The following is a 15,042-nucleotide window of genomic DNA, read 5'->3' on the forward strand; positions in this document are numbered from 1 at the left end:
GGATTGGGGACACAAGGCAGAAAGTTCTGGGTTCAACTAAAACTAGGAAGATAGATGAGAAACAACATGTGGTTGATTCCTCCCAGATGGAGATGGGAAACTGCCTCTCCAACTTCCCCTTGCTTCAGAAGGAATTTCAAACCATCTGGAACTGCCAAGCCTTGCCTATGTGGCCTTGATGGAGACATCCAAAGTTGCTACAATGCCAGAGCAGAATTGTTCTCCTAGAGATGACTATCCGAAATTTGAAGACAAAGCTGAATTTATTGCTGCCTGTAGTAAGGGAAAGCTATGCTGGTCATGCATAGTCTCTCTAAACAGAGCAGAAGATTACACCAAGTTTTGGGGGCAAGGTACAGTGCAGGCATTGGCAAATTTTCAGAGGCATTAGAGATTGACGTCATCTGTAAGAAGCTGGTTGTGTTGACTGTTGGCACTCTAAGGCGTGTGCACTGGGCTGTTTGTGATTGGCCGGCTATTAGAAGTCAGGGCTGTCCGTCACAGGTTGTCCTTGATGGATTGGGTACTTTAAGACTGCTACGTGTTTCCAGGGCTGGAAGGCAATCAATACTTCACTAGGGGTTGACAACTGTTTTTCTTTCCAAGAGGTAAAATAGTATCTATGAAATTATCCTTAAGAATTGCTAAAATTTGTGAAACATCAGTGAACAAAATCATTCCGTTGTTTTCTTCCTGTCAAACTTTCAGACTGCTTTCTGACCACGTGGTAGACCATGGGTACTACCAAAAGCCAATTGCACCTATGAAAACACTGTTCCAGTGTGAACTTTTGGAGAGAAGGGGCTGAGCCTCCCACATAATAGGTGCTCAGTTCATGAATGAATGGAATAGAAATAACAATCCTTAGGAATGACAGAAGAAAAAAGTTTTTTTCCTTTTCTTTTTTTGTACATACGAGATGATGGATGTTAACTAAACTTAATGCAGCAATCATTTCACGATTTACGTACTTCAAATTATGCTGTACACCTTAACCTTATATAATGGTGTATGTCAATTCTATCTCAATAAAACTGGAAAAACATTTTAAAAGAAAAATAAGAAATATTGGGCAGACAAACTCGTAGCTTTCACTGGGTTGCCGCCTGATATTAAGACAGGTAAAATGACTCTTATGTAAATATTTGGTTGATGTTGGCAGTATAGGCATTTAGGCGAAATGCATGATGGGTGTATATTACGTTTTCAAGTGTGTGCCGGGTCACTTGTCAAGGCCCCAGATGTCTCTCCCTGTTAAAGAAGGACATGAAGATAAAAACTGCTGAGGACAGCTCCACCAATTTAGTGACCGGGAACTTGCCCAGAGAAGGCAGCCCCTCCTGGCCAAAGGGTTAAAAACTTCAACTTCCTGGCAATTTCACCCACTTTCCATCGTTCTTCCTGATCTACTTTGTGACGGGAACCAATAAAGAAAGGGAGACAAGCGTCTGCAGGGCGCGGGGCTGGGTCTGGGGAAGGAGAAAGACTGGGTAGGAGGATGGGCGTCGGTGCCCGGGAGCCCCGGGCGGCAGAGGGCGGTGCCGGACTCACGTTGGCTGAGCGGGCGCCCCTCCTCCGGGGCGGGTCCGGCGGGAGGCGACTTCGGAAACATGGCCGAGTATACGAGGCTGCAGAACTGCCTGGCGCTGATCCGCCTCCGAAACCCGCCGGTCAACGCGATCAGGTAACGGACTCGGTGGCCTCAAGCCCAGGCACAGCGAGGCCTCAGCCGCGTCCCTTCTCTGGAGGCTCTGACTCTCCGCTGCTGGCGTAAACGGAGAAAGACTGGCACAGATCGCACAAAGATAGCGTGCCAGGGCCCTTAGCTTGGTTAACGTTCGCAGAGAACCCTCGTCCCAGTTCTAGTAAGGAAACTTAGTTCGAGAGGCAGTTTAAATTGGAGAGCTCGATTCGAGCCGGATCTGTCCATGCCAACTTCGTGCTGAACGCTTGCTCCCAACTTAGATTACTTAAATGTACTTTGTTTTACAAAGGTATGTGGCGGGCTGGACCTTGATCCCTCACTTCTCAACCTCGAGTCCAGGCCGCCCTTAGAATTGTGGCTAGCTTTAGGAATCAGTCAATAAAGTGGCTTCACATTTTTAAAAATTAATAAAAATCCTCATTGATGCCAGCGCAGTAAATAAAGGGGAATTGCCCCCTGGCCCAGATAATTTCTCCTAGTCTATTCTTAAGTGGAAGATCCATGTCAGAATAAGCCTATTAAATAGCATTACCTGAGAAATCACTGTGCAGCTTATCTTCTTTTACGGTGGAGTAACTTCCTTGTTAAACTCTATCCCAGATGTGTGTAATGCTCTTGCAGCATTATTTTTAAAAGTGAGATTAATGCTGCTGCTTTTTAAAAATTAATGAGATTATTATATAGGTTTGGTTCTTCCATATCTCTGAAAAATGTACAGTGATACTTCAGCATAGGAAAGAACCACTCCATCCACAGGGAGCAGGATTCACAGGAATTGTAATTTACGAAGAATAAATGAAATAGAGCGAGAAAGGTGTTTCGTCAGAATTCTTAGCCTAAATTGCTGGAGCGAAAAGGGACTAAAATGAGGAGTTTTGCTCATTTTAATTGCGTTTTATCCTACTGTCATCAGATTTAATTTTACCATTAGTATTAATATTTTAATTCTCATGTTTAATATGAATGATAGCATTTAATAATACAAAAAAATTGCAGGAGTAAAATCACACAAGGATGATATGTCCACTTTCATGCCATTCTCAGAAAAAAGCAAAATGTCTGTTATTTTGTTTCTGACAAAGAAAGGCATTGGTAATATGATTACATACCCATTTTGGGAATGTCTATTTCTAATTGGAATTACTAGATATTAGCACTCTGCTTCAGCCCCTGCTCCTAACAGGAAACCATGCCCATCAAGAACTTAGAAAAATAAGTTCCCAAGTAAATACCTATAACTAGGAATATTTTCTCAGAACTATTTTAAATGTTTCCAGTATTTAACCCGCCCCTCTTCCCCCTTATAAGATAAATGTTAGTATCCACCTCAAAGTTGTGAAGTTTAGATATGTTGTAGATTATACACTGGCATTTAACTAATGTTTCTATCATTATTTCTATTAGTGAGAGGCCTGTTACAGTCCCCTACCAACAGTCCCTGCTGCTCAGGATTCATTTCAACTTGATCAAGATTTTCTCCACTTGGGAAAAAATACTTTCCTGTCCTTTCTTCTGTCTTCTAAAGTTATATTTTAGGTAGAGGTGTACATCCCGGCATGTTCGTCAAGTTTAACAGTGTCCCTATTTTAATACTTCTTTTTTCCTTCCTCCTTCCTTCCCTTTTCCTTTCCTATTTCTGATTTCATGTGGGAGATTCTCTCTTCCTAGCTCATTGAGAGATTCTTATTTGAATATTTTTTTCACCCACACAAATAATTTAAATCCTTCTTTGCTAATTTAGCCAACCATGTTTCCTTCCATTGAAATGAATGCCGACCTGCTTTACAAGTGTAGGACATGTTTGATTACTAAGCCTGTCTCTCAAGACAATGGCTTTCACACTTTTTATTAACTGTAATCCAAACAGTAAGAAACTCATGTTTTACATGCAACCTAAGACACACACACATACAAGTATATATAACTGAAAACAAGGTTTCATGACACAAAACTTATCCTTACATGTTATGTGGTGTGATATATTATATTTTCTCTTCTTTTCTATTTCTTTGTTTAAAACATAGTGGTCACAAGCCACACACGTGATTTGATGACCCCCAGTTTTTAAAAAAAGCTGTCACACAAAAGACCTCTTGTAGTCACAGAAGCTAAAGAGTTTTGGTCAGCCCCCATGACATGTTATCTTCACTCTAGTCCATGTCTCCATACCTGAACGATATTAAGGGGATGAAATACTTTCTTAACCTCTGTGACCTTGACATTGCTAAGAGACTGTGGTCCTTTTCAATCAGCTTAAATCTAATAGAGCTGTACTTGTTAAAGCATTTTCACTTTTCTTTTTCTCCTGTTTGATTTTTGCAAAATTGACAAGACTTAAAAAATAAAAGAATAAAAGATTGAACAAGACAGACCCTTCTTAGTGAGAGTGACTAAATCTATCTTGGCTAATTTTGTAAACATTATATACCTAGAAGGAGATACGTGTCTTTTGGACTTCTCAGCATTATAAATGGGTCAGAATCTTTAATCAGCAGATTTGGTTTCTGATTAACCAGTTGAAGACAAAGGTTTATTTGGTTTCATCTAGGTTGAATGGGGGACAGTAACTAAGTGAAAGGGAGTTACCATATACAAGGGCAAGTAAGTGTGTCCTTCACTCCCTCATGTTTTAACTTATAGCTGCTGGCTTAAACAGTCTGGCTTTTATAGAAGTTTGTTGTTTTTGTTTTAAGATTTTTTTCATCCTGTATACTAAAGAACAGACATTTTCCCCAGAATACTCAGAACAACAAGGCAAAACAAGTTGGACTTTGGTACCATTATTCTCCCTTTAAGCGATTCCTCACCACTTGTCGTAGGTTCTCCTTCACCATCCCTTGGCACTTTTTGATCCTCTGCTTCTTGGCAAATTCTCCTCTCTCTTGGTCTTTGTGACTTTGGGGCCCTTTGGTGCTGGATCCCTCTGCTGAGTCTCTCCTACTTATTAAATGAGGGTGAATCTAGAAGATCTACTCAGTCCTCTTTTCCTTTGGCAGATTCACCTAATCATAGCTTTCATTGTCTCCTCTGTGCAAGATTCCCTTATCTACTACAACTTGGAAAATCTACTGCATACCTTTTCTTTCCCAGACCTTGCCTTTACCTCCTAAATTTTTTTTTTGGTATCATTAATATACAATTCCATGAGCAACATTGTTGTTACTAGATTCTCCCCATTATCAAGTCCCCACCACATACCCCAGTACAGTCACTGTCCATCAGTGTAGTAAGATGCTATAGAGTTACTGCTTGTCTTCTCTGTGCTATATTGCCTTCCCCACGGCTCCCCACTACATTATGTGTGCTAATTATAATGCCCCTTTCCCCCTTATCCCTCCCTTCCCACCCATCCTTCCCAGTCCCTTTCCCTTTGGCAACTGTTAGTCCATTCTTGGGTTCTATAAATCTGCTGCTGTTTTGTTCCTTCAGTTTTTTCTTTGTACTTATACTCCACAAATGAGTGAAATCATTTAGTACTTGTCTTTCTCTACTTGGCCTATTTCACTGAGCATAATACCCTCTAGCTCCATCCATGTTGTTGCAAATGGTAGGATTTGTTTTCTTCTTATGGCTGAATAATATTCCATTGTGTATATGTACCACATCTTCTTTATCTATTCATCTACTGATAGACACTTAGGTTGCTTCCATTTCTTGGCTATTGTAAATAGTGCTGTGATAAACATAGGGGTGCATATGTCTTTTTCAAGCTGGGCTGCGGCATTCTTAGGGTAAATTCCTAGGAGTCGAATTCCTGGGTCAAATGGTATTTCTATTTTGAGTTTTTTGAGGAGGCTCCATACTGCTTTCCACAATGGTTGAACTAGCTTACATTTTCACCAGCAGTGTAGGAGGGTTCCCCTTTCTCCACATCCTTGCCAACATTTGTTGTTGTTTGTCTTTTGAATGGTGGCCATCCTAACTGCTGTGAGATGATATCTCATTGCGGTTTTAATTTGCATTTCTCAGATGATTAGTGATGTGGAGCATCTTTTCATGTGCCTGTTGGCCATCTGAATTTCTTCTTTGGAGAAGTGTCTGACCTCCTAAGTTAACTAGGATTTGGTTTGGTCTTTGAATCCAAATTCCAAATAAGGGTGGATTGAACAAGAAAAAGTTAGTTTCTGTCACAACAGAGTCCTGGAATGGTATGGCTGCTCCATAGTCACCAGCGACCCCAATTCCATCTATCTTTTGCTCTGCCATCCTCAATCCATGGCTTCTATCTGATAGTCATGATGGTTGCTCACAATCTAGCCATCTATCTATCCCCCTTCCTGCCAGGAGTAGGGAGGGAAAAAAAAGAGAAAAGTATTTCCAATCCTTTAAGGACTTCCCAAATTTGCTTATACTAAATCTGCTTCCATCCTATTGGCCAGGATTAATGCCCTAGCTGACATTACTGCACAACTGTCTGGGCTGTTCCTTTATTTTGGACTGCCTTGAATCCAGTTAAACACCGGATGTTTAATACTTTGAGGAAGGTAGTAGGGGGATGGGTATTTGGGATAACTTGCAACCCCTGACACATCTGTTACACTGTTTCTTTTAAACTAGTATTTCAGTTTTGTAATATTTTGCCAATATGACAAATTGAAAGTAATTTTTTCCCCATATGAAAATCTTCCATATCTCTGTGTGATAGCATGTTGTACACATTTTGTTCTCCCTTGGATGTTGTAAACTCCTTTCACTGTTTACGTAAAAGACGTTCAATAATATTTAAAAACTGTTTAGTGCTTCTTCTAAGTGGCCAAAGTTAAAGCAAAGTGTGGGAAAATACTATTATTTTAAAAGTTTATTTTATAAGCGCAGTGCTTAATTCATAGTTGACACATATATTATTAGTTGAAGAGATTAGTGAAAACTTAATGCTAAGTATCTAGGCTTTAATCCATTATGTCTTAAATGCTTAATTTTTCATTGTTAAGAAGGAAAAAAATTTGAGGTGGTAGGAATTTAATTCTGACTAATGCTTCATGTGATTTTTTTCTTTTAGTGTGGCTGTACTCCATGGAATAAAAGAGGGACTGCAGAAAGCTATAACAGATCGTACAGTAAAAGCCATTGTGATTTGTGGATCAAATGGCAAATTCTGTGCAGGTAACCAGTGTCTAAACCTCTCCCACTATCTCCGGAATCCAGCTACAGACCGAGATTCATAGTGCAGTAGTTGCATTACCCATACCTTAGTGTGGGTAATGATCTGGGAGACTTGAGCAGGAATTATAAACGTTGTGAAGAAACAATCACATGAGAAACCCAGAGAAGACTTTGACCTTGTTTTTTGATACTGGATTGGGCCTTTGGATGACATTTAGTTGCAGGCTTGATGGGTACTATACCTGCTAGTATAAACCTACTGGTACAAAGCTGCTCTGCATGTCTCCACCTGTGTGAGCTGGGGCAAATCCCTTTAAACTCCTAGACCTCAGTTTCTCTATTGATAAAGTAGATGCAGTCATATCTACCTTAACAGGCTTTTGTGAGATTAAATGACAGATTGTATCTGAAAGCCCCTAGTACAGTGCCTGAACATGCAGAAAATATTCAATAAATGTTATTTTTATTCCACACAGAGTCTTGAAATGGAATTCATTTTCTTCTGATAGTCACCCATCTCAGTGACCATAGCATTCTCTAATGGGTATTCTGTGAATATGCAAAAATATTGACAAAATATGGCAAAAGAATTTGAAATGATGATTCAGTGATATTTGTAGCATCTTTTCCTCTTTTCCCAAATGAATATATTATACCCTTTGACAAAAGTGGATATGAGGGCCTATGTGTTGTTACTACAGCAGAGGATTTTAATGTATGTTTATGGTTGCCTGAGAAGAAATAGATATTGGACAAATAAGTAAATATAATAAAAATAAAATACATAATATAAATACAAACATTTTAATCATTATATTAATTACCATTTATCTTGCCTGCTACATTCTAGTACTATATAGGCTGTTCATTTATTAATAAAGAAAATAGTAGTATTTTTACACATATTATATATATATATATATATTTTTTTTTGAGAGGGCATCTCTCATATTTATTGATCAAATGGTTGTTAACAACAATAAAATTCTGTATAGGGGAGTCAATGCTCAATGCACAATCATTAATCCACCCCAAGCCTAATTCTCGTCAGTCACCAATCTTCTGAAGCATAACGAACAAGTTCTTACATGGTGAACAAATTCTTACATAGTGAATAAGTTCTTACATGGTGGACAGTACAAGGGCATTCATCACAGAAACTTTCAGTTTTGATCACGCATTATGAACTATAAACAATCAGGTCAAATATGAATATTTGTTTGATTTTTATACTTAATTTATATGTGGATCCCACATTCCTCCCTGTATTATTATTATTATTTTTATTTTTAATAAAATGCTGAAGTGGTAGGTAGATGCAAGATAAAGGTAGAAAACATAGTTTAGTGCTGTAAGAAAGCAAATGTAGATGATCAGGTGTGTGCCTATAGACTAAGTATTAATCCAAGCTAGACAAGGGCAACAAAACATCCATGGATGCAGAAGATGTATCTCAAAACGGGGGGTGAGGTTCTAAGCCTCACCTCTGTTGATCCCCAATTTCTCACCTGATGGCCCCCTGCGACTGTGCCTGTCTTAGGTTGTTCCTCCCTTGAGGAATCTTACCCGTCTCTGGGTAACCAGTCATCTTCCAGGGACATACAGGGAAATGTAAAGTTGGTAAGTGAGAGAGGAGCCATATTGTTTGAAAAGGTTAGCTTTTTACTTCTTTGCAGATTTATGCCCTGTGGCTTCTATGCCCAGCATTTGTCTTTAGGTATCTTTACCACTTGGAGGAATTATGATACTCGGTAAATTCGATATGAGGCACAAATTCTATTTAAGGGTTGTAATTAGGAAGGAAGAAGAAAAGCTATAGAGGTAGCAGATGGAAGAAAACATGGGAGGACTGATTATTTCTTTGACATATCTTCTTGTAGAGTAACTTAAGCATGTATAGGTTTTAAACTACTAATTAAATTGCGCACACACATTAACATAATAGGAATACAGTTACATAACCAAAGCAGATCTATAATTACCAACCATCTCCAGTGAAGCCAAGAAAACGAGGTAGGCACCCTAGGCATTTGTGAAAATTCGTCTATGATATGATGGATATTGTCCAACTGTACTTGAACAGTCTGAGAGACACTCAGTAAATCCTACAATCCTCTGTAAATCCTACAATCTTCACTTACAGGTGAGAAGACTAAGCCTGAGAGAAATTAAAATAATGTGCCAAACATTAACCAGCTATTAAATGACTTATTCACTGTTTGGAAACTTAAGGTTAGGAGTCCAAATTAATGACTGTTAGGCATGGAGAGAGGGATCAGAATTATGTAGAATTTGATATTTCTTTGTAAGAAAGGAGGTAGAAAGAGACAATGTAGTAAGTGTACAGGGGCAGAAAAAGTTATTTTTCTGGAAAAGCATTAGGGATTATCATACTTGACTTAATGGATCTTTATAGAACAATGCACCCAGCAATTGGAAAATATACACGTTCTTCTCAGATCTGCAACATTTACAGCAATTGGCTACATACTGGGCCATGAAATATTATCTTACTAAATTTCAGTTAGAATATGTTCTCTGACAACAGTGAGGTTAAAATAGAAATCAATAACAAAAATATAACCAGAAATTCCCATGTGTTTAGAAATTGAATTCATTTCTTAGTGACCTCTGAGTCAAAGCAGAAATCATAATAGAATTTAGAAAATATTTTGAACTGAATGATAGTGAAAACAGGACACATATAAATTGAAGAACACAGCTTATGCAAAATTTAACAGGAAATTTATAAGCTAGATTTATACCAGAAAAGAAAAATGACCAAAACATAACAAGTTAAGTATCTGTATCAAGGAATTAACAAAACAAACAGTAAAACAGACCCCAAATAAAGTTAGTTCCTTGAATGATTAATGAATTGACAAACCTCTAGAAAAACTGATCAAGAAAAAAAGAGATGGCACAATGTATATAAAGAATGGCAAAAGGGCTATCACTGCAGATGTAGCCATTAAAAAAAAGATAATGAAGATATCATGAACAAGTAGAAAAATAGGGCTAACCAAAACTGACTCAGAAGAAATAGAAAACCATTAAAGAAATTGAATCAGAATTCAAAAATCACACAGTAAATTCTGGCCCCAGATGACTTCATTGGCAAGCTTTAACTGAAAAATCAAGGAAAATATTCTTCTGATTTTATATAAATGTTTTAGAGAATAAAAAAGAGGGAACTCTTCCTATATTAGTTTCTTGGGGCTGCCGTAACAAATGACCACATACTGGGAGAATTAAAGCAACAGAAATCTATTCTTTCCCAGTTCTAGAGGGTAAAAGTTCAAAATCAGGATTTGCAAAGCCATTTCCCCACAAAGGCTCTAGGGAAGAATCCTTCCTTGCCTCTTCTCCCTTGTGTGGTTGCTGGCAATGCTTGGTGTTTCTGGCTTGTTGCTGCATTGCTCCTGTCTCTGCCTCTGTCTTCCCATGGCCTTCCCTCTGAGGTCCAAATTTCCCTGATCCTATATAGACACACTCTAATCCAGTATGACCTCACCTTTACCTGATCACATCTGGAGAGACTCTATTTCCAAATAACATCACATTTATAGGTTCTGGGTGGACACCACTCAACCCAGTACACTTTCCAACTCCTAGCATCACTTTGATACTAACACCTGGTCAAGGACAGTATGAAAAAGCAAAATTATCAGCCACTTTCATCCATAAACCGGCATAATAATCTTATGCAGTATATTATAAAATTGAATCTAACAATATACTAAAAAGTAAAGTACATCACTTTATCCCAGAAATACAGATTGATTAAACATTAGAAGAGCAATGTAATTCATCCTATTAAGACAGAATTAAAGGATTAAAAGAGAAAAATTATGTAATTATTTCAAGATAGAAAAAACATGATGATACTTTACATGCATTAAAGAAAAAACTCTTACTAAACTAGGTAGAGAAAGGAAATGTCTTAGGCAAAAGATAGTTACTTTTAAAAAGCTAAGCAAACATCAAACATAATGGTAAATTGAAAGCTTTCTTAATGAGAAAAGGAGTACGACAAGGCTGGCTTTTATTACCATTTCTATTTGACATGGTATTCTAGGCCCTGACCAGACCAGTAATGCTAGGAAAAGAAATAAAAGGTATGGAGATTGGAAAGGAAGAAACAAAACAATTATCCAGAAGATATGATAGTGTTTATAGAAAAATCAAAATGAGCTATCAGAAAATTATTAGAATTAATAAGAATTTAGTAATTTTTCTGGATATAAAGTCAATATCCAAAAATTAATTGCATCTCTATATGTCAAAAATAAATAGTTAAAGATTGAAATAACTATGTTTTTGTCTATGCCTTGCTGTCTGTAAACTGGGATAATAATACTAACTTTATGCTGCAAATAGAAGAATGTAGTATAACATTTAAGAATGTGGGCTTTGGAGTCAAACTGCTAGAGTTCAAATCCTTATTCTACCAGTAACTGGTCCATGTCCAAACTAGTCACTTAATATCTCAAAGCCTTAACTTCCTTACTCGTAAAATGGGGATGGTTATACTATTAACAACAGGTGTTAAGAAAATTAAATGAGACAATATATGAAACTACTTTGCACAGTATTTGATATAAAGTATCCAATAAATGTTCGTTGTTATTGCATGAAAAATCATTTTAATCTAGAGTTACAGGAATGACAGTCCTGAGATCCAGAAATACATCTTGTTTATCTATGACAAAAAGAATCTAAATAAAAATCATAGTACCACTTAATGTTTTCAAAGAATAGATAATGCTGTGGGGGAAAAGCTCTCCATGTATAATGTTATGTGGAAAAAGGAAAATAAAAAAAGTAATCTTACCAAATGCTCTCAATATTGGTAATATATATATATATTATAATAAACTCATTTAATTTTCCCATCGTTCATATAAGATGGAGACAGAAAGGTTTGATAACTTACTCAGGGTCTTCAAAAATCTGTCCTTCCATATGATAGGCAGCAACTGTACCTTTAGAAAAATTAAAAAGCAGAGAGAAGGGGAATAGATTCTGAGACTGAATCAGCTCCTCCCGTTGATTGCATGGTACTGCTCACCAACCCTATGCACAGCAATTGAGATCCATACCTTTGTTAAGGGCATGAGTCATTATAATATCATAGAAGACCACAAGGTAAAATGCATACATATTTGTGAGTTATATGTTCATCAATGAGCTCAGAATTATGTTATTGTAACTGATCTTTATGATCAATAAAAGTAACATTTATTTCCCTAATTATCAAAGTAACACATGTATTATGGAAAATTTGAAAAATACCCAAAATTATGAAGAACACAAAGATTAACACAAATGTTACCACATAGAGATAATAATGTAATATTTTGGTGAATTCTTAGTTTTTCCCAACACATGTATCCAACTGGCTTTGTGACCTTGAGTAAATTATTAATCTGTAATCTTTAATCTATTTGTAGCATAAGGTTAGTATTATTATCCCAATTTACAGAAAGCAAGACATAGACAAAAATATAGTTATTTTTCTCTTTAAATCTGTAAATAATCACAAATATGTATGCATTTTACCCTGAGGTCTTATAACAACTCATGCCCTTAACAAAGGTATGGGTCTCAATTGTTGTGGGTAGGGTTGGTGAGCAGTACCATGCAGTCAATGGGAGGAGCTGATTCAGTCTCAGAATCTATTCCCCTTCCCTCTGCTTTTTAATTTTTTTAAAGGTAGAATTGCTACCTATCATATGGAAGGACAGATTTTAGAAGATTACAGGATTCCCTGATAAAGATTTAGGATTTTAATCTCATATCATTATGCATTTTCTAGGTTGTTTTTCCTTTACTGTGTCTCCAGTCAAAGGATGAAGTGTTTCATGGGCCCAAAGTCTGAGATTCCTTAAGGGTTATCTGGTAATTAATTATTATGTAACAAAGCCCAAGTCTTTCTCAACTCTTTTTTCCTTGTCTTTGTCCTTAGGGGCTGATATCCGTACCTTCAGTGCTCCTAGAACCTACAGCTTCACATTGGGACATTTAGTAGATGAAATACAGAGAAATGAGAAGCCTGTGGTGGCAGCTATTGAAGGCGTGGCTCTAGGAGGGGGACTGGAGTTGGCCCTGGGCTGTCACTATAGGATTGCCCATGCAGAGGTGACAGCTGACAGTCTATGTGGGGTTTGGTACTGGGGGCTTTTCTTCAGGCAGACCTTAAATGTAGCCATGAAATTGAGATTAGTTGGCAGTTCTTAGGTATTTCTAGCATTCAGCTGCTGTGTACCAATACTGTGGCAGTTGTTACTGAAATGGTGAAATGTGTCCATTCTGGCTGGTAAGTAGCTGTTGCACTGAGTCCCCTGACTGTTCCTTTGCTTCTCTTGACCCTAGCACTTGAGCATTCCCATGATCCACTAGCCAAAGGGGAACTCCTGGGTCCATAGAGGGCCCTAGGACTCTGCTCCAGTACTATGGCCCATATCAGGTTCCACTGAGCCAAGCTCATGCACTATGATGTATTAAATATTTTGACTAGCTCCCCTGAATATCCATACTTACTTATATTTTCATTTCTTATCTTCAAGATTTCAGTTTTGTGAAATCTTATCAGTACCTAAAAAGACAAGTTCCTATTACAAAACAGCACAAAATGAGTAAATCCATTTATTTCTGAAAATAGATTTAATTTGGGCTATTGGACATATAGAACAAGGTCTGTGATACCAGTCTTATAATGATAACATTTTTGTAAGTAATATGTTTTTCTAATAATAAAGATATCATAATAATAAAGATATTATTTGTGATTTTAATAGACTAGAAAATAAAAGAAGTTATAAAGGTATAAACTAAAATCACCATAAACTTGTAGTTCAGAAATAACCACTATTAATGTTCTACTTTATTTTCTTCTGTTTTTTTTCTATATAACTTTTATTATAGTCTTTTGATTCTTTGCATTTTTTTAAGAACTATTTAAAACTACATTTTGAATTTTATTGTCTTTGTTGGTATTCTTATTTTTTTAATGCTAATTTTTTAAACTTGTTATTAAATATTCTTTATGCATTCTGCCAACTCTGCCTTTAGAAAGTTTAATCAACTTATATTTAAAGTAATTACTGATAAGGAAGGACTTTGCCATTTTGCTATTTGTTTTCTATGTCTTTTGTTTCTCAATTCCTCCATTAATTCTTTCATTTGTGTTAAATAGATATTTTCTAGTACCATTTTAATTCTCTTGTTTCTTTTACTATGTATTTTTTAGTTATTTTCTTAGTGGTGGTTGCCCTGGGGATTATGATTAACATCTTAATATATACAATTGATTTCAGATGAATGCCAATTTAATTTCAATAGTATAGAACAATTTGTTCCCATACAGTTCTATTACCCACCCCCTTTATGCTGTTACTGACAGAAATTATATCATTACACACTGTGTGCCCTTCAGCATAGCTTTATAGTTAGTTGCTTAATGTAGCAGTCTTTTTATTCTATCTGGAAAAGAATTATAAAGAAAATTACATTAATATCATCTTTTATATTTACCTATATAGTTACCTTTACCACTGTTAAAGAATAGGGTTCCTTCATGTGGATTTGAGTTTCTTTCTTTCTTTTTTGGGGGGAAAGGGATCAAATCATTTGTTAAGGAGCTTGGGAGAGTGTCAAATCCTTGGCCCAGCTGGGACCTTCCTAGCTTCACCGTTGCTGAAGTTGAGTTTTTTCATTTCAGCATTAAGAATTTCTTATAGGGCAGATTTGCTAGCAGCATATTCAATCTTTGTATATCTGAGAATGTCTTAATTTGCCTTCATTTCCAAAGACTAGTTTTGCTGGATGTAGAATTCCTGTTTGACAGATTTTTTTTCCTCTCAGTATTTTGAATATTTCATCCCACTCACTGCCTTCTAGCCTCCGTGGTTTTTGATGAGAAATTCACTGTTAATTTTATTACAAATATTCTTTTAAAAAATATCATTTTAAGTGGTTGCATAATTTTCTGTCTTACATGTATACCATTGTTTATTTAACCATTTCCATATACTGTTTTTATTTTTCTAAAGGCTTATAAATAAAGACACATATCCTAAGAGCTCCTTTATTTGTGTCCTCTTCCCATAACCCTGTGCACACTGAGTGCATATCTAATGTACAGGCAATAATAAATTAGGGGATGGAGACAAACAGTGATGGAAAAAATAGTGACCATCTATTAATGTTAGGAAATTAATTGTTAGGAAACC

General features: G+C 36.6%; 1 protein-coding gene across 2 annotated transcripts in view; it reads left to right on the forward strand.

Annotated features, from left to right (window-relative positions):
• The first annotated feature begins 1,557 nt into the window (after positions 1-1,557).
• EHHADH (enoyl-CoA hydratase and 3-hydroxyacyl CoA dehydrogenase) overlaps positions 1,558-15,042 on the forward strand; it is a 41,886-nt gene continuing 28,401 nt past the window's right edge. For both annotated transcript variants that reach the window (XM_073231967.1, XM_073231968.1), the window contains exons 1-3: positions 1,558-1,684; positions 6,705-6,808; positions 12,777-12,949. In XM_073231967.1, the coding sequence (XP_073088068.1) occupies positions 1,611-1,684; positions 6,705-6,808; positions 12,777-12,949 (351 nt within the window). In that variant the 5' untranslated portion in view covers positions 1,558-1,610. The remainder of the gene's footprint in view (positions 1,685-6,704; positions 6,809-12,776; positions 12,950-15,042) is intronic.

This window comes from Manis javanica, chromosome 3 (genome assembly GCF_040802235.1).
Source record: "Manis javanica isolate MJ-LG chromosome 3, MJ_LKY, whole genome shotgun sequence".
Lineage (NCBI taxonomy): Eukaryota > Metazoa > Chordata > Mammalia > Pholidota > Manidae > Manis > Manis javanica.